Source organism: Mauremys reevesii, linkage group 1 (genome assembly GCF_016161935.1).
Source record: "Mauremys reevesii isolate NIE-2019 linkage group 1, ASM1616193v1, whole genome shotgun sequence".
Taxonomy (NCBI): Eukaryota; Metazoa; Chordata; order Testudines; family Geoemydidae; genus Mauremys; species Mauremys reevesii.
In genome coordinates this window covers 274,770,314-274,793,075 of record NC_052623.1, presented here as the reverse complement: position 1 = coordinate 274,793,075, position 22,762 = coordinate 274,770,314, and the positions used below count along the sequence as shown (strand labels likewise).

General features: G+C 45.2%; 1 protein-coding gene across 1 annotated transcript in view; it reads left to right on the top strand.

Moving 5' to 3' along the window:
* Positions 1-22,762, top strand: part of UTP20 (UTP20 small subunit processome component) — an 81,393-nt gene that overhangs the window by 51,364 nt on the left and 7,267 nt on the right. The window contains exons 37-55 of the mRNA XM_039494378.1: positions 197-337; positions 1,355-1,492; positions 2,596-2,735; positions 3,003-3,082; positions 3,547-3,860; positions 5,470-5,609; positions 6,207-6,363; positions 7,500-7,598; positions 7,900-8,067; positions 8,804-8,970; positions 10,650-10,791; positions 11,116-11,232; positions 13,094-13,264; positions 14,822-14,950; positions 15,553-15,663; positions 17,896-17,975; positions 19,426-19,495; positions 21,137-21,319; positions 22,309-22,440. Coding sequence (XP_039350312.1) covers positions 197-337; positions 1,355-1,492; positions 2,596-2,735; positions 3,003-3,082; positions 3,547-3,860; positions 5,470-5,609; positions 6,207-6,363; positions 7,500-7,598; positions 7,900-8,067; positions 8,804-8,970; positions 10,650-10,791; positions 11,116-11,232; positions 13,094-13,264; positions 14,822-14,950; positions 15,553-15,663; positions 17,896-17,975; positions 19,426-19,495; positions 21,137-21,319; positions 22,309-22,440 — 2,679 coding nt within the window. The remainder of the gene's footprint in view (positions 1-196; positions 338-1,354; positions 1,493-2,595; positions 2,736-3,002; positions 3,083-3,546; positions 3,861-5,469; positions 5,610-6,206; positions 6,364-7,499; positions 7,599-7,899; positions 8,068-8,803; positions 8,971-10,649; positions 10,792-11,115; positions 11,233-13,093; positions 13,265-14,821; positions 14,951-15,552; positions 15,664-17,895; positions 17,976-19,425; positions 19,496-21,136; positions 21,320-22,308; positions 22,441-22,762) is intronic.

The window sequence follows — 22,762 nt, the reverse complement described above, 5'->3', positions numbered from 1 at the left end:
TAGGAATTTCCTTTATTTTTGTGTACATTGCACAAAACTAAACAATGTAAACAAAAACAATCTGTACTACACAAATAATAAAAGGCATGACTGTGTCAGACGTGTTTGTAAGTAGCACTGACGTGATTAGCTGTTCTACACCAGGGATTGCTGCATTTCCTGTCAGCCCTAACCTTTGGGCGCTTGCTGTTTGTAGAGCATTCAACAAGACTATACTTCGTTGCTTTCCTGCTTGATTCGAACGTTTCCAAAGCACCCAGAGTTTCAAGACTTGGTCCAGCTAACTGACTGTCATGATCCTGAGATGGATTTCTTTGAGAACATGAAACATATTCAGGTAAAACACAACGTGCTCCTTTTCCATTGTAAAACATTAGCATTTGCTCAAGAGGAACATTTTCAAAACTGACTTAGGCTTATAAGACTCTTTGAAAGTAAATGGGACTTAGGTTCGCAACTACTTCCGAAAATGGGCCTGGGTGCCGTATTACTTCAGTGATTGATTGTTTTTATCTCAAGTCTCTTTTATAAATCTAAGTAAAGTTTGAATTTACATAAAATTGTTCATACTTTAGTTACAGTATCTTGTATTGTCTGTATTTATAGTCTCCATCATGTGGCTGAAAGGAGTGATCTCTTCATATTCATTAGTAAAATGTCATAGATTCTAATGTTCTGATTTCTTAGCAGCCCCATGTTCCTGACTGTAGATCAATCTTGCTTAGTCCCTTCTTAACCGTATGAATAAAACTAGTGAGGCTTTGCTGTACAAACACTATCCATGTATATTTGTATTGAATAAATTGATGAATAGACTGAAAATATTTCAGCCTGCGTGTAGGGCCTGACCTGAATGGGCATTGGATCAGGTCTTGAATTTCTTAATCTCTGCTGCAGCTCTTCTTCCTTTTTAAATATACCCATCTGAATGCTTCAATTTCCCCTTTTTTGCTTAGAGTAAATATGTGACATACAGCATTCCTTTTCCGAGAGAGCATTTCTTACATCCCTAGCTACATGCTGCCTGTGGTTTCTAAATTTCCTTTCTCACTCATCATTTCTCACCCACTTTTCCCCCATTATAGTCAATTACCTTCTCCTGTCTGATGCCTTGAGGATGCCATAAGCCACTGTTTGTGATTTATTTACTGAATTGTGACATTTATAAAGAAACAAAGCTAGAGAAGGTTCAGAGATGGAGAGGGGTGGGAAATGTGACTCTTCAATGAAAATGACACATAGTATTTATTTCATTGTGTTTACGCTTTGGGCACTCCTACAATTGCTACATCAAAAATTATTAAGCACAAATGTTCTGTTGTTAAATGTTCATGAATTTGCCAATCTCTCCCAGATCCACAGAAGAGCTCGAGCCTTAAAGAAATTGGCGAAGCAGCTGACTGAAGACAAAATCGTACTGTCCTCCAAATCTCTGCAGAACTACATCATGCCTTATGCAACTACTACTATTTTTGATGAGAAAATGCTTAAGGTAGGTTTTTAACGTAAAGCTAATTTAATACTAATGTATCCATCTTTGTCACAGTGTTCTACCTGCAGTGCTTGTCACCTTAAAAGGGTGACAGATGTGGACCATTTTGCTTTTTAGAGAACAGTACTGTGCCTCTTTCCATTGGTGAAGGAGGATTAAGAAGGCACAGATGCAGCTAGGATCCAGTCCTGTCAGATGTGAAGCACTTCCTGTGTCTGAGAGAATTTGGTCCCTTTATTACTTTCCATGCTGCTAATTTCCTGTCATACAGATGATTAATTTACGAAGTGGCTTGGGTGGAAATTTTCCCCTCTGTCTCCAAAATTCCCAGAAGCTCCATTGCAGAGAGTTTTTGAGATTAGTTTCTAAAGGAAGCAGTATGCACCTGGTATGGCGTGTGTACAGAGAGAAAGGGGTATGACATCAATAAAAATCTCAGATCCTCCAAAGTCAGCAGCGATTTTGTAATTGAAATAGACAACTTGAAGCATGATCACATCTAGTCTGTCATTCTTGTTTAAAAGATTATTTCTTGTACAAAATATATGAAACAAAACTACTTTTAGGGCCAGGGTTACATAGTCTCACAACGGTATGTCTGGTTGGTATTTAGAAAGCCAGAGGTGGGGTTTTTGTTGTTTGTTTGTTTTTTGTATTAAGAGCTGTTCTGTACTGCCTGACAGATTTCAGTGTTTTAGAGAGAAACTGGAAGGCATCCATCAGGGAATCACAACAAGTAAAGAGGATCTGTTCAATTTTTGTAATGTGAGAAATCATTTTAGGCCCAAACGCTGAAAATGCTGACATGTGTTTTTCTTTACACAAGTGGTCCCATTGACTTTGATGGGATTACTCATGTGAGCAAAGTTTAATATGTGGATAAGTATTTGCAGGATTGGCAACTTAGAAATTGATTTCTTAGTCCGTTCTGTGACTATCTGATTCATTTTCAGGGACTTGGGAAAATCTGAAAGAGTTAAAAAGAAATCCCTCATATACTGACTTTGTTTATTTTAGTCGTGTGTTCCATTGATTTAAATATGTTTTATATCTTTGTTTAAAATATATTAATAGTGATGATTTTTTTGTTTGTGTTTCGGCAGCATGAAAATATGATAACTGCTTCAGTTGAAGTTGTAGGTGCTGTTTGCAGGCGTCTCTCTTGGTCAGCATATATGTACCATTTAAAACATTTCATACATGTTTTGCAAACTGGACAGATCAATCAAAAACTGGGTGTCAGGTACAGTAATGCTTGTTTTCAGTGCTCACTGTCATGCTACAAATTAAAGATTCAGCAAGTTAATGGATGGTTTTAGGATTTTAGTGTTGTCACTGTTTTGGGGGCAACTGCTGTCTGAGGTGGAGTTCTGTAATTGAAAATCAGTGTGGGGAAAAAAAATAATCCCAGAAAATGGTGGCTTCCATTTTTTTTGACCAACGATCAATCTAAACACCCATTTCCGTATATGAAAAGAACTGACCTTTTATTCAATCTGTTGTCTGACAGCTTGTTAGTGACTGTGCTAGAAGCTTTTCATTTTGACCATGAAACCCTTGAAAAGCAACTCAAGACTCTTCAGAATGAAGGTGAGTTTTCAGATTCCTAATGATGGAACCTCACATGCTAGTTGCTCATAGTCTAGATACTTAAAGTTTTCTATTGCTTTACACCTCAGGTTAGCTTCTTCAAGCTTTTAAGACGTACTAATTGGAAGGCCTGTTTTGACTAATCCACTTTCTTTGTCTGTCTTCATAATTAGCACTGGTCCTGGGGCTTCCACAGTCCAGAATAGCCTTGGCATAATTTAGACTGGACTAACTTACACTGGCTGGAGCAGCAGTCTTGCAGGGGTTTCTTTGCTAGCCAAAGACTGGGTAGAGTTCTGTGTGCTCCACCCTGCCCCTGCTGCAGTTACAATGAAGGAACTTGTGTCTGTGGCATATTCACATTTGTGGTTATCTGTTCAGTGATTTTGGGCTTTTCTGGAAGTGGTGTGGAGACGTCTCTCATGCTGCCTCCACATGGTCTGTGATTTGATTTTGCCCGACAGATGCAGAGGCCATGGATGCTGAGGAAGCAGCAGAGAACGAAGCCATGGAATTGGAGCAGAGTGAGGAGGAGGAGGAGGCGGCTGAGGGAGAGAAGAGCAAGAACCTGCTGGAGGACAGTGAGAAGCAGAGGGATCCTGCACTGATTCAGCATGAACTGGCAGGCACTGGAGAATCTGAGGAGACCCAGAAAGCCACAAAATCCATTTCTTTCCTTCCCAGAAATAAGGAGGAGCTGGAGTGTCTGATTGAACACATTCAAGGAACAGTAACTGGCAGCATCTTGCCCAAGTTACACAGGTGTCTTGCTGCAAAGGTGCGTGTTCAGCACTGAAAAGATGGTTTGTAAATGTACGTGGCTGTAAGTGACTCTTGTGCTGGTGCCAAGAGCCAGGCTGGAGGGTACTATCCAGAGAACAGGTACAACATGTGCAGGAGAATTGCAAATTGCCTAGACTCATGACTTCAACCCTGACCTGGAGAGAAGCCACCTCGAAGCATGAGAGGGAGTTCACTCTCCTTTGCATGTCATTGGGATTGCTGACAAGCCCTCCAATTCACCTGCCTGCTATGGATGGGTTTGGAACCACTTATTTCACGCAGGCCTCTCAACAGCCCTCGGCTGATTATAAACACCCAGTTTGGTTTCAGTGTTACAGATGCAGAAAACAGTTGGTCCAGTGTTTAGGGTGCTCGCCAGAGACCTGGGTTCAGTTCCCTGCTCTGCCAGACTTCTAGTATGGCCTTGGGAAAGTCACTTAGTTTCTCTGTGCCTCAGGTCTGTAAAATGGGGATTCCCTGCTCATGGGGGAGTTTGGAGGATCAGTATATTGCATACTGTGAGGTGCTTGGTAAAGGGCGCTATATAGGAACCTAAGACAGATGGGTTTAGCTCAGTGGTTCTCAATGCGCAGCCCGCAGGCTGCATGTGACCCAATTAGCACACAGCTGCGGCCCTGCTGTGTGCCAAAGGCCGCAGGGCCCACGATGCTGGGGTCCAGACTGCCCCACTCGCACGGTGGGGTCCAGAGTCACCAGGGCTGCCCTGCCCTGCGCGGTGGGGTCCGGTGCTGCTGGGCGCAGTGGTGGCCGAGGCTGCCCTGCCCTTCCCTGCCCCACGATCTGGGTCTGGGGCTGCCCTGCCTTGCTGCACGGTGGGGTCTGGGGCTTCCCTGCCAACCAGCCCTGCAGTGGGATCTGCTCTTGGCCCAACTCTGTGGAGGGGTCTCTTCTCTGGGCAGGCGCTGGGCTTAGGCAGGGTGTGTGTGTGGGGGGGGAGGGGGGCGGGTGCAGTGGTCCTCATCCTGCGGCCCAGGTAACACATTGTGGGCCGCATATGTGGCCTACCATGATAAGTAGGTTGAGAACCACTGGTTTAGCTAAGCGCTACGTTCTACTGAAACAACAGTTGTAATGTTTAACACTGAAGTATACAGTTGAAGTTCTCCAGTGTGTACTTGTACAGCACTGCCTCTCCATGTGCATATTCTCCCTATTTCCCTTTTGTCCCACTCTGCTGCATTTGGGAAATGGGGCGAGCCCAGGAGTTAGGGATTCTTCCCAGCAGGAACGCAGGGAAAGGAGCACAAGTTCATTCAAATGCACTGAATCAGTTTGTGAGGGAAACCACTCTAAGCAGTGTGTCACTGTAACAGAGTCCCCTGATAAACAGCTTCCACAGGACATAGTCTCTGAAGTTCTCTGGGGTCCTTCAGGATGGATAAGGTGTTAGGCACATATCCAATAATGTTTGTTAAAAGGTAGTTACTGGACTGTCCAGTTTACTAAAGACTTTAAAATGCAGACAGCTGGCTGAGCACGTCAGCCTGCTCTTCATGGGTTAAGAACTTGGGTATTTGAAAAAGTTGTTCATTCGCATCACCAGTGTAGTGTTAAAAGGGATTTGTGTCTGCCCCATGTTCCAGGTGAAAAGAGATGAGGAACACAAGCTTGTGAAATCCAAGGCTGTGAACGATGAAGAGGTGGTTCGGGTGCCGTTAGCGTTTGCCATGGTCAAGGTGATGCAGTGTCTCCCACAAGAGGTCATGGAAGCTAACCTGCCAAGGTACGGGGGCAGAGTCACTCCTCAAATGTCAGTTATTGCACTAAAAAGATTAATGGCCAGATTTTTAAAAGCCTGCAGTTTTGCATCTGGCTAAAGCCAGGCTGGAGAAAAAAGAGGCCTTAAAACACCTTGCAATATTTTTAGAAACATATGTTTTCACAATGTCTTTGGCTTTAATGTTGATGCCCGTTTGCCCTTGGCTTTTTCCTTATATAGGGCCCAGCTACATGTGAAAGGTGCTTGATAAATTCTTAAGTAGTAATCAGAACTGCGGGGTGAAGCGCCCAGCGGTTAAGAGGTGACAGAGCTGGGGTTAGAATCCGGACTCTCGGTCCTGTAATGAACCACCTTTCCTCTGTGTACCATAGCACCATTTGAGGATGATACATTTGTGTATGATAAACACATGGTCTTAAGGCCATATATGAAAACAAGAGGGCCTCAGTGCCTGGTTTTGAGGGTAGCTCAACTATTCTCTATGTAAAGCTATCAGAGAAAATCCATGAAATTGCCCTGGAAAGCAGCCAGGGCAGTTACTGCAGTGTTTGCTTCTGTGCTGGTTTGTGGCTGTGCTGAGCTGTTGATCTCTGGTTCCAGCATTCTTCTCAAAGTCTGCTCACTTCTGAGGAACCGGGCACAGGAAATCCGGGACATCGCACGGAACACCCTCACCAAAATAATGGAGGCTTTGGGAGCACGGTACCTGCAATACGTCTTAAGAGAGATGCAGTCGACTCTCGTCCATGGCTACCAGGTAATCCCATGGTTCTTCCTCTCGTTCTCTGTAGCTTTTTATAATTAAGAACATAAGAACGGCCGTACTGGGTCAGACCAAAGGTCCATCTAGCCCAGTATCCTGTCTTCCCACAGTGGCCAATGCCAGGTGCCCCAGAGGGAATGAACAGAACAGGTACTCATCAAGTGATCCATCCTCTGTCGCCCATTCCCAGCTTCTGGCAAACAGAGGCTAGGGACACTGCAGAGCGTGGTTTTGCTGGGAGTAGACTTCAGTGGGAAATTAGAACCAGGATTTACTTTGCTTTGTGCTGTGGAAAAATAACTTGGTATAGTACAGTGGTGGCTGCAGGCCCCAACTGAGAATCAGTCCTCATTGTGGTAGGCACTATACAGACATAAAGGCAGTCCTGGAAGAGAGACAAGATAGGGAAAGGAAGTGACATTGTCCCCAATTTACAGGAGAGTTAAGGGTGAAATCCTTCCCCAACTGAAGTTTTCCCCCTGACTTCAGTAGGGCCAGGATTTCACCCACAATTACTTGCCCAAAGTCACACAGTGAGTGTGTGACAGAGCTGGGAATAGAAACCCAGTCTCTGGAGTCCCAGTCCGGTGCCTTAACCACAAGGTCATTGTGCCTCTCACTGTAACCTGTGATAAGAATGGCTTTTCAGATGAGCTGTCCCAGTGGGGAGATGCTCGCTTTCTGCTACTGGACTCTGGCAGATGAAAAGTGCTGGTCTTAGATGTGGGAAGAGAACAATCTCTAAGGGCTCTATCTGTGTGTATCACCGTCTGCCCAGAACAGTGCCGGTATGGTTCTGGACATGTTTGTGTACCATTCCAGCTGTCTGAAATGAGCTGCTGGCCAAGCAGGCATCTTGGGATATGCTGAAATGGGTAAAAAAATACAAATTTTGAAATAAGTGACTCATTTTGAATGGAGTTCTGGGAGAGCGGGTAGATCCTTTCCAGCCGTGGGTTTTTGGATAGTTCTCAGTAGTTTTCCTGTTGAGAGTATTCGAGTCTATTGTTTGAGAAATGTGAGAGCTCTGCTGTGGGAATCCTCAGGTCTGATTATCTCCAAAACAACCCCACCACCAAAAAAATCCCAGCTTGGGAATGGTAAATGTAATGCTGATTGTTTGTCTCTAGGTCCATGTGCTGACGTTCACTGTGCACCTGTTACTGAAAGGCCTGACCAGCAGGCTTAGCCCTGGTGATTTGGACACCTGCTTAGACATTATGATTGAGGTAGGAGTTAACTGAAATGGAAGTCAAGACACATGTCAAATGCCAAGGGAACGTGCTTGGATAAAGAGACGTGTTGCAAGAGATGACGCTGGCAACCCCAGCCTTCTGAAGGGGGATCGTTGACTTCAATATACCTCGATTGTGTACCACAAAAATGCTGTTCTTAGCACAAGTAACTGGCTGGGTGTGTGGTGGGGGAAGAGGGGAGATACCTCGCCACGCATAACTTGTGCTCTTCTACTGCAGAATCTACTAGTGATTCTGCTGTTCTCATTCGTTTCTCTCCACTGCATTTCAAAAGATTTTCAATCAGGAGCTGTTTGGGGATGTTGCTGAGGAAAAGGAAGTGAAGGGGATAGTCTCCAAGGTCATGGAGGCTCGCAGAAGCAAGAGTTACGATTCTTACGAAATCCTTGGCCAGTACGTAGGGAAGGACCAAGTGACGAAGCTCATTCTTCCGTTGAAAGAGGTAAGCACATCCAGTCAGAGCTTTCAGTAGGAGCCCTGCCTTTAACACTGAACGCGATCAAATGGGCCGTGTGAAAGGAAGAGCTCTGAGGGGAGAAGATGGCACAGGTGGGATTTGGCTTTTCGTTTTTCCCTTGCTGGAAATTAGTATTCTTGCAGAGGATAAAATAGGGATTTACTATTTATATCTATAGCAAGAGGTAACTTACCTGTTCTTCTCCCCACCCCGTGCAAAGGAAGTATCCACTCTGGATGTTTTCTGCTCCACCTCTCAGATGTGATTTGCCTCTGATTACATTATTTATAGCAGAGCTCATAAAGGCCCCGATCCTGTAAGCTGTTCTGCCTGGGTGGAAGCCTGTTTATGCATGGAACCCTGCTGAAGTCAGGGACTCCAGACATGGGGAAATACCCACCCATGCAGCACCCTAGTGACTTGAGTGGGGCTCTCCACGTGAGTGGGCCTCTGCCCATGTAGGACACTGGCAGGAATGGAGTCCCATACACTCATAAGCTCTGTGGCCCCACTGGACTTTTAGGCCCTTCATTTGCTGATTAATGTGGAGGTGGGTGGGGAGAATGTGAAGGGACTTCTCTGTTCTGGTGAGGCGGGTGGGCAGCAGGATTCTGCTTGTGCTGGAGGCAATTTGGATTGGCCATTCTTGGAAGTTCCTCCTGCTGCCCACAGAGAGCTGCCCTGCTGTGTTACAGCTTAATGTGACTCTTGTGCTGTCTAGATTTTAGAGAGCACCATGAGCCTGAAAATGTCCCGCAAGGTGCACGAAACATTACGTCGCATCGTGTCAGGGTTGATCCTAAATCCAGAAATGAGCGCGGAATCCATTCTCGTGCTCAGCCATGGCCTGATCAGCGAAAATCTGCCTCTGCTAACGGAAAAAGCCAAGTAAGTTACAGAGAATGACGCAGTCCATCTGCTATTGATTGGTTTTTGCTGTCTGAGAGTCCTGGTTTCTTGAGATTTTGCTCTTGGAATGATTCTGTGAAATCTGGGGAAACTACAGCAGGTCATACTGAGAAGTGAACTGTTAGATTGGAGGAGGGAGGTCTCCTATGTTTAAGAAAGATGAATTCAAACTGGAACAAGTGCGGAGAAGGGCTGCTAGGATGATCCAAGGAATGGAAAACCTACCTTCTGAGAGGAGACTCAAAGTGCTTGGCTTGTTTTGCCTAACCAAATGAAGACTGAGAGGAGATATGGTTTCTGTCTATAAATACAGGGAGGGAGGGGAGTTATCTAAGATAAGCGCCAATGTGGACACATGAACAAATGGCTATAAACTGGCCATCAACAAGTTTAGGCTTGAAATTAGGCAAAGGTTTCTAACCAGCAGAGCAGTAAAGTTCTGGAACAGCTTTCCATGGGGAGCAGTGGGGGACAAAAAACCTAGTTGGCTTCAAGACTGAGCTTGGTAAGCTGTTATGGAGTGTCTGGATGATGAGACTGACTACAATGGCTTGTAGCCGATCTGTGACTGGCGTCCGCAAATCTCCAATGGCCAGTGATGGGACACTAGATGGGGAGAGCTCTGAGTTACTACAGAGAATTCTTTCCCGGGTATCGGCCTGACGAGTCTTGCCCACATGCTCAGGGTCTAACTGATCGCCATATTTGGGGTTGGGAAGGAATTTTCTCCCAAGTCAGATTGGCAGAGACCCTGGGGGTTTTTCGCCTTCCTCTGCAGCATGGGGCAGGCTCACTTGCAGGTTTAAACTAGTGTAAATGGTGGATTCTCTGTAACTTGACGTCTTTAAATCATGATTTGTAGACTTCAGTAACTCAGCCAGAGGTGAGGGGTCTATTACGGGAATGGGTGAGGTTCTGTGGCCTGCAACTTGCAGGAGGTCAGACTAAATGATCACGGTGGTTCCTTCTGGCCTTAAAGGCTAAGAGTTTCCCCAAACACATTAGGGTTTCTCCCTCATGCTCCTCACAGCCTTAAATTTACACAGATTATACTGAGCCTCTGAAAGCAGGGCTGCCAAAGTCTGAAGATGCCAAGGTTAGGAGATGGTAGAAGTGGGACTCCCTCAGGAATCTGTACTTGTATCCCGTGGTCTGCTCTCCTGTTGGAACAGTGTTTGATTTCGGTGGCTTCCCTGCTTAAGTTTTTGTTCCAAATGTTTTAGTTTTCTCATTTTAGCTAGAAGTTTCTCCGATACAGGGAAGAACCATTTCTAAATCAGACGAAAGCTGCGGTTATTGTGGATAAGGTTTGCAAATTGAAATGCCTTTCAATTTGGACAGTTTTTTTTTTTAAAGAAATTTTAAATTTGCATTGCGCTAGCTATTGAATTTTGCCCGTTTAGGTGGGTTTTTACCAATGATAAACTTAAACGTGAGAAAACAATAGAAATGTTACATGAAGCAAAACACACTTGTTAGTCCTCATAGAAGTAAAAATGCATTTCAGTTTGTTCCATTGACTCTTTCCCTGCCATGAATGTGCTCTGTGCAGTGTCTGTTGTCAGAAGTAGAGGCAGTGCAATTCTCTCCACTGCCAGCAGAGAGTCTCTAGTGACATCAAAGTCTAAATGTACCTTTCACCTCATGATAATTTGCAGAACGAAAGCCCCGGCTCCTCCAGATCCTCGTCTGCAACCAGAAAGCTGCCTGTTACTCCCACCAGTCCCAGCTCGAGGTGGGCAGAAAGCAGCTGTTAGCAGCAAGACTAACATGCATATCTTGGTCGACTCAGGACTTAGGGTAAGGGTTTCCCTAGAGGTGAAACAAGTGCTGTGGGGTCAATTGTTCTGCTTTCCTTAAAAAAAAAAAAAATTCCCTCTGTCCTTGTCTGGTGTTAATGACAATCCCTGATCCTGGGGATCTGGCTGCCCATAGTGACTTCAGTGCGGGGCTTCTAGGGTGCTGCTAAGAGCATTTCATTTGTTAAAGACTTAATGTGCTGTTGCATGGTTTCTACTGTGTCCTGAAATTGTGATTGGGTTTTTTTTGAACCCCTTTGAGTTACATGATGATGTCCTCGTCCTCTCTTTGTGACTAATGAAAAACGTGTTTTCAACACTGTAGCTACTGCACATGAGCCTGAAGAGATCCAAAATAAATTCCTCAGATGAGCATGTTTTAGAAATGCTGGATCCTTTTGTTCAGCTGCTTATAGACTGCCTGCAATCCACGGATGTTAAGGTAGGGGGTCTAAGCTCAATATACCACTTGCCTCTTCTACCCAGCTCCATTGCAGAATACAGGCTAACCATGGATTCCAAAGACTTCCCTGCATTGTCCTTGAACTATAAAGCACAGTTTTCAAACTTGATTTCTTAGCTGTTAAGGTAAATAATTAGTTAGGGGATACGATACCTTGGGAGGTTTGTAATCCAGGGGATTCTTAATGTTTTGCCTCTGAATTGCTGGTTGAAAAATGGCCAAAGTCAGCAGTGAGCAGTTCTTACCATGCAGGTGCTGCTAGACATCTGCGAAATACATGGCTGATCTTGATCTGGTTCTAGCAATTGTCACTGTTCCCATCATAAGTAGCTTCCTTGTTGGGAATTTCAGCAGAGTCCAAGGATCGAATAGGCTTAGAAACAGGACCTGCCCAGTTGCTCCTAGAGGAGAGGTCCCTTCAGGTCCGAGTTGAAGGGCAGTGTAAGGAGCTGGCATGGTCTCTGCACGCCTCGTGCTGTGGCTGTTCTGCAGATTGGGCCATCCGTGTCTAGTGGTATTACTGTGACACCTTTGCGACCGTAGTTCACTTACAATAATAATTAAAAGGGAAACCCTAAATTTTTCTTCCCCTGTAGAGAAAAGGTAACAAGATCCCTCTGTGAAACTTTTCCTTTCGTTTCCTTCTCTTCCCCCTCCCCTTCTTTGTTCCTGTTCAGATTGTAGAAACTACCTAGGAGCAGAACCTGCTCTTGATGCTGCTCTTCTGCCTGTGGGACAGCCGCGCTCAGTGCTGGCTTACCCGGCCCTGGGAGGGAGCCTCCCGAAGGTTTCTTGTGCTGCCTTGGGCCCACCCTAATTGGCTAAACTTAGGGAAAGCCCAAAGAACCCAACTCCTTAGCTTGATTTCTCCCCTCTCACTACCCGCTAGCCTGTTCCCTTTGCAGTGCATAGGTATAAAATCCTGGATTCCCAGTGCCAGGGGATCAACCTCCATCCCTTTCCTTCACCCGAATGCACTGCTGACTGAGTAATGTTGTCTGACAAAAACCTTGTGTGATGCTTCATAACTGGCTTAATCGCGCTAAGTGCTGGGCATGCCTATCTCACTAAATCCATGGGATTTGAGGGCATTCGGCACCTCTCACAGGATCAGGCCCAATAGGACATTTAACGCTTCAGAAGCAGAATGGTCTCGTAGCAAAGTACCAATGTTTTGTGCTCGGTAGCAGGCAGGTTCTAAGCAAGGTCAGAGCCCGACAGGTTCTCATGTGTATGCCAACGTGCGGGGCAGACATCAGGTTAATTGTTGCCTTCTTGCCACACATCAGCCAGCCCAGCAGTACTGTATCCAAGTGAGTAAAGTGGCCAAATAAACCCCTCCCTCTGCGGATTTTGGTGTCTCCAGGAATGCAGAGTCTGACCTGGGCACTCTTTTCACCACAACAGAAGGCACCTGACACACTGGCTCTGGTGGCTTGACTAATTTGGCAACAAACACCGGGGCCAAGATTTTCATGGGGCTGGTGATTTTTGGGAGACAAAAATGAGAGTCCTTAACGGAGCCTGGTTTTCAGAAAACGCTGAGCACCCACCCTCTGAAAATCAGACCCCTGAGAGGTGTCTCAAGCTAGGCACCAGAAATCAGTAGCCACATCTGAAAATCTTGGCCACAGATTGGTGTGTGCCATGTATTACCTTTCCCGTCAGGTTGACTAGCCATTTCTATTTCATGTAAAAGGTTTGGGAAAGCTTAACTTCCATGTTAATTCCAGCTGTAGATAGTCACCCAGGCCTGCTAGTAATTATAGACTGGGGAGTGGGGGGAGTGCTCTTTAAATCCTGTTAATCCCACATGCTGTTCTTTGGCTCCTATTCCCAGGTGATCACTGGCGCTCTGCAGTCTTTGGTGTGGATTTTAAAGTTCCCTTTGCCTTCTATTGAAAAGAATACGGAGCAACTAACCAAGCAGCTTTTCCTGCTGCTGAAGGACTTTGCCAAGCCAGGAGCAGCCAAGGGCCAGAACTTCCATTTGGTGGTGAACTGTTTCAAAGTAAGCAGAGCCAAATAGAACAGTTCATAGGCGACTCGTGGGGAAGGAAGGCTCAAATGCTCCCCACCCCCGCAACAGCCGGCCCGGGCAGGGGAGTGGAAAGGGTGGGCCAGAGCTGGAAGAGATGGGGTGGGGCCAGAGTCTCTTCCAGCCACACTGCCTGAGATGCTGCCCGGTGCAGCGCGGTGACTGACTGGGACTGGGGAGCACAGCAGGCTGCCCCTTGCCCAGGCTCAGCTTTCAGGGACAGAGGCCGAGGCAGCTGAAACCTCCCCTGGTCACTGCACCCCTCCCCAGCAAGGCCCTTGTTGCTACACGCAGAGCATGGTGGGTGAGCTCCAGTTTGCTCAGCTGCTGTCCCAGAAGCCATGCCCAGGCGGTAGGCAGACAACTGCTGCTGCAGCCAGGCACTCTCCCAGGCAGCTGTTGGGCTGCACCAGGCAGTGTCCGGGAGAGGCTCAGTCCCGCTCCCTGCCTGGGTCTTGCTGCGAGGAAGAGCAGCCAAACGTGCCCGAGGGGGGAAGGGGAACTGGCGCAGTGGGAGGACAGAGACATTTCCTCCCTCCCCCCAGGTAACATGGGCTGGGGAGAGCATGAGGGGCCCGGCTGGGTGGAGAGGAGACACATAGGGAGGTCATGTATCCTCTTTAGCTGGTGCCCCTCTGTACTGGGGGGAGGCATCAGTCATCTGTGGAACAGTTTAATGTTAATTTAATGGAATCAGGAAAGTCCAGCTATAGATCCCTCAATCCCTGCAGTCTGCACGGAACCTCTTATGCCCGTCTGCATGATTCAGGACACTAGGAAGGGAAAGAGATTGTCTTGCTGTTGCTGTCTTCACTGAAAACCTAATAAAAGTCACCAAAGTGTTTTATAGAAGCATGTTTGTTGGACACTTTTGTTTCACTGACAGTTTTTTGTTCCCATTGTGTCTCTTGATAGATGTCACTTCTGTTTGAGCAGTTTGTTTGCTTTTAAATTAAATGGGTTTAAAAAAACAGCAGCTGAAATGAGCTTAGGAAAACAGGGCAATTAACAGCAATAACCTTTATTTTGTGTAGTGTCCTCCTGACAGATGTATATCCAAAATGCTTTATCAAATTATGGTTACCTTATCCTGGGGGTAGTTGCAGGATAAATAACACTAAATAGAAGTGTGGAAGGATTTTTTATCAATGTGGTCCCCATTCCGCAAACCCTTTTTGTTCCCGTGAATAGCCCCATTGGATTCAGGGGCCGATGTTTTGTTGAATGTGTTGGCGTATATTTGGTCTCCAACCTTGGTTACGCTTTTTGTCTCGAATTTTCCAGCTGTAAACGTGCTAACGTTTGCTTTTTATGGGAAGAAGGCTAGCTGTATGCTCCAGGGTTAACATTTGTGTATTACAACAGCAGTGCTATCCACTAAATCAGGCTTCTGACAGATTTTAGATTTTTAGGAAGAGTGTGGGTTGCTGAATGTAGCGGTTATTGATTTTATCACAGTACGGAAGTGCAAGTTGATCTGCTGGAACATGCCGTTCTAGTCATGTTACAATACCTGATTTTAATTTGCAGTGCGTAACTAGACTTGTGAGGAACACAAACAGTCACATAACAGAGAAACAGCTCCAAGTGTTGCTAGGATATGCTGAAGAAGATATCTATGATTCCTCACGACAAGCCACTGCCTTCGGCCTTTTAAAGGTATTACTAAAGACCATGTGTCTGGTTTACAATTTCCAAATTGTAGAAATGAAAGTGCGTTTATTTTCTACCTGTTAATACAAATCAGGTGAAAGATTACAGAACGTCTGTTAAAGGTGTCCTTGCTATAAAGAAGGCCATGAAGCTTTTCTGACCTTAACATTAGAAGTTCAGGTTCTTTCTAGGTTACACCAGTCTACAATGACCAGAGAACTGGTGAAATGATGAGATCACAAGAGTTCTTAGAGTAAAAGTAGAGCAATCTGGAGTTTAAAACTGTTTCTTGGAGTTGTTTTGTTACCACATTTAACTTCAAAGACTAATGAACATTTTGGATAAATGATTCCTGTGTTAAAGATTTGACAATCCCCGCCCCTTCAACCGAGCTGTGAGAGCTCACCATGAACATGCTGCAGGTCCTCCAGCAAAAGCAGACCTGACTTTGCAGGCCACCGCCTTTAAAAGGAGTTACTCTAGCAATAAAGACATTCAAAGGCGGATGTTAAAATAACACCAAAGTTTGTTTTGTGGTGCTGTTGTACCTGACAATGCGCAAGCAGAATGAGGATGACTCGGTTGTACTTTCACGTGTTTTTTTTAAGGCTATTTTATCCAGAAAGCTGATTGTTCCTGAAATCGATGCCGTCATGCAGAAAGTTGCCAAGTTTGCCATCACAGGCCAGAGTGAGCCAGTGCGAGTCCAGTGCAGGCAGGTTAGTAGAAGGTGGTTTCTTTCCTTAAGCTCCATGCTCTATTGTAATAAAACCCTGTTAACAGAATCTCTTTTATTAATGATGATAAGCGTGTTTAACAGCCCAGCTTCTAGCACTCAACCCAAAACTGGCCTCATGTATTAGGAGGTGCCGGACTGGATCAGACCCCAAGTCCATCTAGTCTGGTATCCTGTCTCAGATAGTGGTCAGTACCAGATGCTTCAGAGGAAGATGTAAGATTCAAGTGACAGAGGATCTTATGAACATAGTTCCAAAGGTTAGTTACCTTTGCTGTTAAAAAAGGATGCCTTAGCATTAGTTTAAGTTTATATGGGTGGTGTTGTAAAGGTCGCAGTAAGCATCAGACACATCACAATACAGAAAATAAATAAAAATATCCAAGTGGTCAGCCTGGCTGCAAATTATTTCTTAAGAAAACATTTTCATTTCTTGAGAGCCAAATAAAGTAGGGCAAACCCACATCATCCCAGGTGGCAAATTTCTTTGCTGTGTCGTCTTGATGCTCCAGTGATTTAAAAAAGGTTCATGTGCAGAGGATGGGGAGTTTGTTTGTTTGTTTGTTTTTTTAATTCTATTTTCAACCCCACAATCTGGAACCATGTTCCCCTGATAATGATTGCCATCCAGTTCTACCTCTTAAATACTACCCCTTCTTTTTCCAAACACAACTTGGGAACCCTTCCAGATACTGCAGAGAACCAACCCGTTTGATCTCTGAGAGGAAGTAGGATTTACCTTGCACTTTAAGATATTTATCCCTTCCTCCCTCTGTAACTCAGGTCCTAATTCAGCAAAGCATTGAAGGATGTACTGGTCTTTAGGCACGTTAGAAATAACGTCCTGGGACTGTTCTTGTGCTTCAGGTTAAGCACATACTTGGGCGTCTAGCTGAGTCAGGACTGTAATGCTGTTCCTTATCAGACAGCAAATATCCTAAATGTGAGAAGGAGTTCGGAGAAGGGAAACAAGAATAACTGAGAGATTGGGCTTCTTTACTGTAGAAAGGAGATGAATAAGAGGGGACAAGTATATAAAATAATGAATGGCTTAGAGAAGGTAGGTTGGAAGCCTCTGCTCTCCCTGTCTCATACAACTAGAAAAAGGGGGCATGCAGCAAAATTAAATGTGGGAAATTCAAAAGGAAATACTTTTCATACAACATGTAATGAGACTGTGGAACTCTCTGCCACATGAAGTCATCAAGGCTGAGAAATAAGAGATTCAAAAAGGGACTCAACATTTATAGCGATAGCAAGACTCTCTAGAGTTATAAACAGATAATGCTAACAAAAAATGTTGTAAGAGATGTTAAACATCCTGCTCAGCACTTAAACCGATCTTGAACTATTAGAGATCAAGAGGAGACTTAATGGTGAAGGGGGCAGATTATCCCATATTTGTCTGCTGCGGGATGTCTTCACATCAAGACTGGATGAGTTTCTAAAAGCTCTGCTCTAGCTGATATAGGAATTACTGTGAGAAATTCTAAGGCCTGTGTTATGGAGATGGTGAGGCTAGATGTTCACAATGGTCCCTTCTGAGTCTGTTACTATAAACGGGGCAGATTTATAATGGAAGCAGCTGATGATCTTAGCATTGGGGACCATACTAAAATGAGCTTTAGTTTAATATTTAGAGAACTTATTTTGAGGTTTTTTGAGCCTGTCATTTTAAACAGAGACATCATAAATTCATAAGTGCTAGCTACATAGTCATTACCAAGACTAAAGGCTTGTCTACACTGTGGGGACCATGGCAGTGTAGCTATGCCATTATAACCCCACAATGTAGACACATCCTACAGCAGTGGAAGGGGTTTTTCCATTGCTCGAGGAATTCCACCTCCCAGAGCAACAGTAGCTAGGTTGACTGATGCATTCTTCCAGTGACTTAATGCAGCTACAGCGGGGGTTAGGTTGGCCTAGCGACAGCGTTCAGAGATGCGGATTTTTCACACCACTGAGGGCCGTAGCTATGTCGACTTAAGTTTTGAAGGGGCTGATCTTGTAAGGTGCTGAGTGCCTGTAACTCCCATCCAAGTCAATGGACGTTGAAACGGCTTGGCACTTTGCAAGATGAGGCTTTACGTACACATGAAAGGGAGGTGTGTATCTTGTTCATAGTTGGTTGCAAAAAGCTTTGCTCTCATCATTACATTTTCACAAGCTGATCCCGTTGTTTTTGGTAACTCTTCCTTCTCTATTTTTTCAGATTTACCTGAAATACATTCTCGACTATCCCCTTGGTGACAAGCTGAAACCCAATTTGGAGTTCATATTTGCTCAGCTCAAGTGAGTTTGTAATCCTTGTTGTGTGCGTGGCTTTTCAAAAAGAGCAGTGTTATAAATCCTTTCTCGTGCAAGTGTTCCATTGATCCCAGTGGCGCTGCTCATGAGAATAAGGGTATGCAGGGTCGGCATCACATTTTCCTAGCTGTAAAAGTAAAATGTTCACTTCGTTAGAAGCAAATGAAAGAACATTTATGGCAAATAGATACTGCACCTATCCATCTTTTCTTAATTTCTGTACTGTTTTTGCCTGATGCTGTTATATAACCAAAATATGGCTTCAATTGTTTGCTGTTAATGGTTAGTCAGCTGCACTGCTGACTTGTGTACACACCACCATCATCTGCACTGAGACAGTGAATTACAGAGCACACGAGAGTGTTGTGTGCTAACTGCACCGTGGTACTGTGGACCGTGGTACTGTAGCTCTCTTCACGGGATTATGTTAACACAGACTTAAGTACCTTTCAGTTTGCGTCAGCAGCATCTGCCTAGGGCAGTTACAACACATTCTGGTGCATTCTGCAAATGTCCCTGTATAATTTACTCACGGTGCCAGTTGCATATTCCAATACCTGCCATGCTGTCTCAGTGGCGTTGGGCGGGTAGAGCCAACAGACTGCCCATTCCTGTCCCTGTACTTGTGCTCTGGGAGGTGGAGTAAGTGGTCACCGTGGTTGCTTACTCCTAATGCCAAGACCCAAGTCCCAGGTAGCCTGCACTGGGGTGCAAGGGAGGTCTTTGTCTCCCCTCCCTCCCTTGCACGGGTAGGTAACATGAGTCGTTCTAACCCCAACTAGTTTATTTTTGTAAGATCCCATTCATCTTTCCACTTGGGAAGTGGTCCTTTGGGCCAGGATGTGCATACAGTCTCCATTGACACTGCATTCGTCAGTGGGTCCTCTTGTGTACTGTGAATTCTGCTGATAGAACACATAACATGGAGGGCTGAATCCTGCTACCCTACCCTACCCGGATCGGCGGGTAGCGATCAGTTTATCGGGGATCGATATATCGCGTCTCATCTAGACGCGATATATCAATCCCCGAACGCGCGCCCATCAACTCCGGAACTCTACCAGGGCGAGTGGTGGTAGCGGAGTCGACGGGGAGCTGCAGCCGTTGATCCTACGCCGTGAGGAAAGTCGAAATAAGATACTTCGACTTCAGCTACACTATTCCCGTAGCTGAAGTTGTGTATCTCTCATCAACCCCGCCCCCTAGTGTAGACCAGGCCTACGTTATCCCAGTTCAAATGTGTTAGTCTTCAGTTAAGCAAGTTGAGCACATTGTTTGTCTCCACTACAGAACAGGCATTGATTATAAAGATCTGTTTGTTCTAAGATCCTCGGTGCATATATTTGGAGAAACCAAAAATGTTTCCAGTTTTCTGAATTTCTTGCAATTTTGGAAGATACTAACCCACTCCATCTTGTTAATTATTTTCTTTCAGTTATGACTATGAGACTGGAAGAGAGTCTGCGTTGGAGATGATTGCTTACCTCTTTGAAATGTTCCCTCAGGTAACATGTCTTAGTTTCAATCATCCAATAATCAGTGCTTTTCAGTTACATCCAGTAACTTGATTTGCAGATTTATTAGGACTGGATGCACTTGGCTGTTCACATCCTCTCCTGTCACAAATGTATGGCACAGTTCTCAGAGCATTAATGTTGGTTCTGCTCTAAAAAGTGACAGTTGACATGACAGACAGGAGTTTCACGCAGATGGTCTTTCAATGGTTCCATGTCAGATTTGCGTATTTTACAAGCAAAATGGTGTTGCTGCATGCGCTAGAACCTGTTTAAACCAACTTGGAGATGTTTGAGTTAGTGAGAAATGCTAAAAGAGCAGAAATGAAACACAGCAGGACTGGGGAGTGCATTCAAATGCAGTCACTGTATAACGGAGTAGCAATAGCTGTTCTGTAGTTAAGGTGGAAGTAGCCTTCTATGAGCTTCCTTTTCCCTTCAACTCTGGGGAACATTTTTCAGAAATGTTAGGAAAAAAGTCAGCATTGGAATTTTAAAGCTAGGTTGTTTCAAGAATTGCCCTGTTCTTTAGATTTTCTTAACTTTTTTTGGACTTCCCATCTCTAAATTGATTTGGCCAACAATCTCCAGACTTGTGTCTTGGCTTTTCTGGGGAGAGATTGTGCTTTTAGTGGGGGGGACTCACAACGAGGTCTAAAGAACTGGTCTCGGGTCCGTACAGAGCAACATTTAAAACAGCGTTATACTTATTTATAAACAGGCCTGCTGCTGACTCCAGCCAGTGCCGCTGCAACTGCTGGGCTGAGCCAGAGGCTGTGGTGGTGGGGGGGTGGATGGGGATGTAGGAGACTGGGGGAGGAATGCAGATGGGCAGAAGGGGGAATGGGAAGAGAGAGACCATCACGCATAACGAGATGTGAATTTCCGTCTGTCGCAGTGGTGCCCAAACTTTTCCTGGCACGCCCCATTTTACCAGTAATGGAATCTGTCCACACCCGCCTTCCATTACTGCACAGTTGGCTCAGCAAAGGAACTTGGGCTGAAGGCGGAGCTGGGGGCAGAACTGGGGGTTGGGGAGGAGCTGGGGCTGAAGGTGGAGCTAGCCTGGGGGCAGAGAGGGAATGAGGGCAGAGCTGGTCTGGGGACGGCAAGGGGTAGATTGAAGCTGTGGCTTTAGTCAGAGCTGGTCTGGGGGCAGAGTGGGGCTGGGTGGTTCTCACTCCAGACGAGGGTTGGCCTGGGCCCTGCCGTGCCCTCCCCCCAATGTTCCTCTGCACCCCTCTAGGTTTGGGGACCACAGTTTGGGCACCACTGATCTATTGTATGTAGATGGCTCCCATTCCAACAATGTCCAAGCACCTCACAATTTTTACTGTATTTATCCCCCCCAACATCCCTGTGAGGTAGGGATTAAATAGGGAAGCAAAGCACGAGGCCAAGGTTGCATGAGAAGTCTGTGGCAGACTAGCAGGTAAAGGTCTCCGAAGTCCAAACCTTATGCACCAACAACTGGACCACACGTCCTCTGTCTGACTTCCTCTGTTTGGGCCCAGAGTTGGGTCTCAGGAATCCTCCTGTTTGTGTGTGAGGTAAAATAAAACCTCCTTTTTTTTCAATGCGGAAAGCCTTCTGGAGATTGCCAGGTGATTGATTGATTTTGTTTCCTTTCAGGGATTACTTCATCAATACTGTGGTCTGTTCTTTGTCCCTCTCTGTATGATGATGGTAAATGACGACTCTGCCAAGTGCAAGAAAATGGCAGCCATGGCAAACAAATCTCTGCTCACTAAAGTAAACTCTGCAAACCGAGATCTGATGTTCTCCCTAGTCACCACGTGGTTTAACAGCGAGAAGGTATTGTTCGTTTCAGTGCACCCCAGCTCTTTTCATTGGGAAAATGGAATTGAAGCAAATCGGCGGGTTATACATGTTTAATCTCGGCGGGTAGGTGGTGTGTTTAGTTAAACTTGTGTGGTGGTGTAGGGATGAGATTGTGGAGCAAACCAGTCCTAGAGTTGCAGCTTCTTAAAACTCCACTGTCCTGCACAGTCCTTGCTTGCAAGGAGAGGAAGAAGCTATGTAGATTCATTCTTGAATAGGTCCAGCAGAAGTGGCTGCTGCAGCTAAGGTTATAAAACAATTTCCATTAGAGCCTTTTACATGGTTAAGGTTTTCTGAAAGTTCACCATTTGAGCTGAACAATTCTCCTTGTTCAGTGTTTGCCCAAAGCTAAATGTTTTGGTGGTGAAAATTTGAGCAAAATCCCTTTGAACTTGAGCTTAGTAACTGGCTGATAGTGCTATTTTTGTTTGTCTGCTGCTTAGTCCATCCGCTCTATTACTGGGATCTAGCAGATTTAAGACCTTTTGGGTCTAGTCCTGATTTGAGTGGTTCTGTTGACTTTTTGAATAGGCAAAGTGTGTCTCCATTTGAGCTCTATCATCTACAATATGCTAACCAAATAAATGGTCTGAAGCTGTGGGCAACTTTGTGGGGTGCTTCAAAACCGTGTAATTTTGGAAACTTGCTAAAAATTAGCATTCTTGAAAGTTCAGCTTTATGATGTGAGCCTACGTTTTCTCACACGACTAGGGATATTGCGTGTCTTAGGCTCCCAACCTGATGCCATAAAGAGGCCTGATTTTCAGAGTGTGGATTGGTACCCCACACTTTGGATATCAATGTCCTTTAAAATTGTCCCAGTTTGGGTACGCAGAACAGAGGCACCCACTAGTGACGTCTGAAAATGTAGTGCCTTATTCGCTGAGTTGTATTACAGAGTGATGGGTTCTTCATATTAAATCAAGAAATGATGATTGCTCTGTCCTCCTCTCTGTTGGCAGAGCTCACACAAGCGGCTAGCTGCCCAGGCCTGTGGTTTGTTCGTCGAAGCCGAGGGAGTGGCGTTTGAAAGACAACTTGGAACCGTTCTCCCACTGATAGAAAAAGAAATTGAACCTCTGAAATTTGAAGATGTAAGTCATTAGTCCAGGGATGAAACGTTGGGAAAGAGACAGGTTTAGCTGGAGAAATTGCAATAAATAAGTGGGAGGAGGGGGTGGGGGAGAAAAGGAGAATGCAGGCAAGAATAAAAGCAGGAAAGATTAAACTCTTTGGGCCTGTTACTTGACCAGGATGACTGATGAGACATGTGCCCAATACATAAGTTCTTAAAGGGACACCATCAACTTAAAAATCACACTGTGTCTGTATATGAAAACCTTCTCATGCGACATGTCACAGTCTATATGGGGGTTGGTCTGCATGTGTGTGTGGTAGAATCTAATAGAACCACCA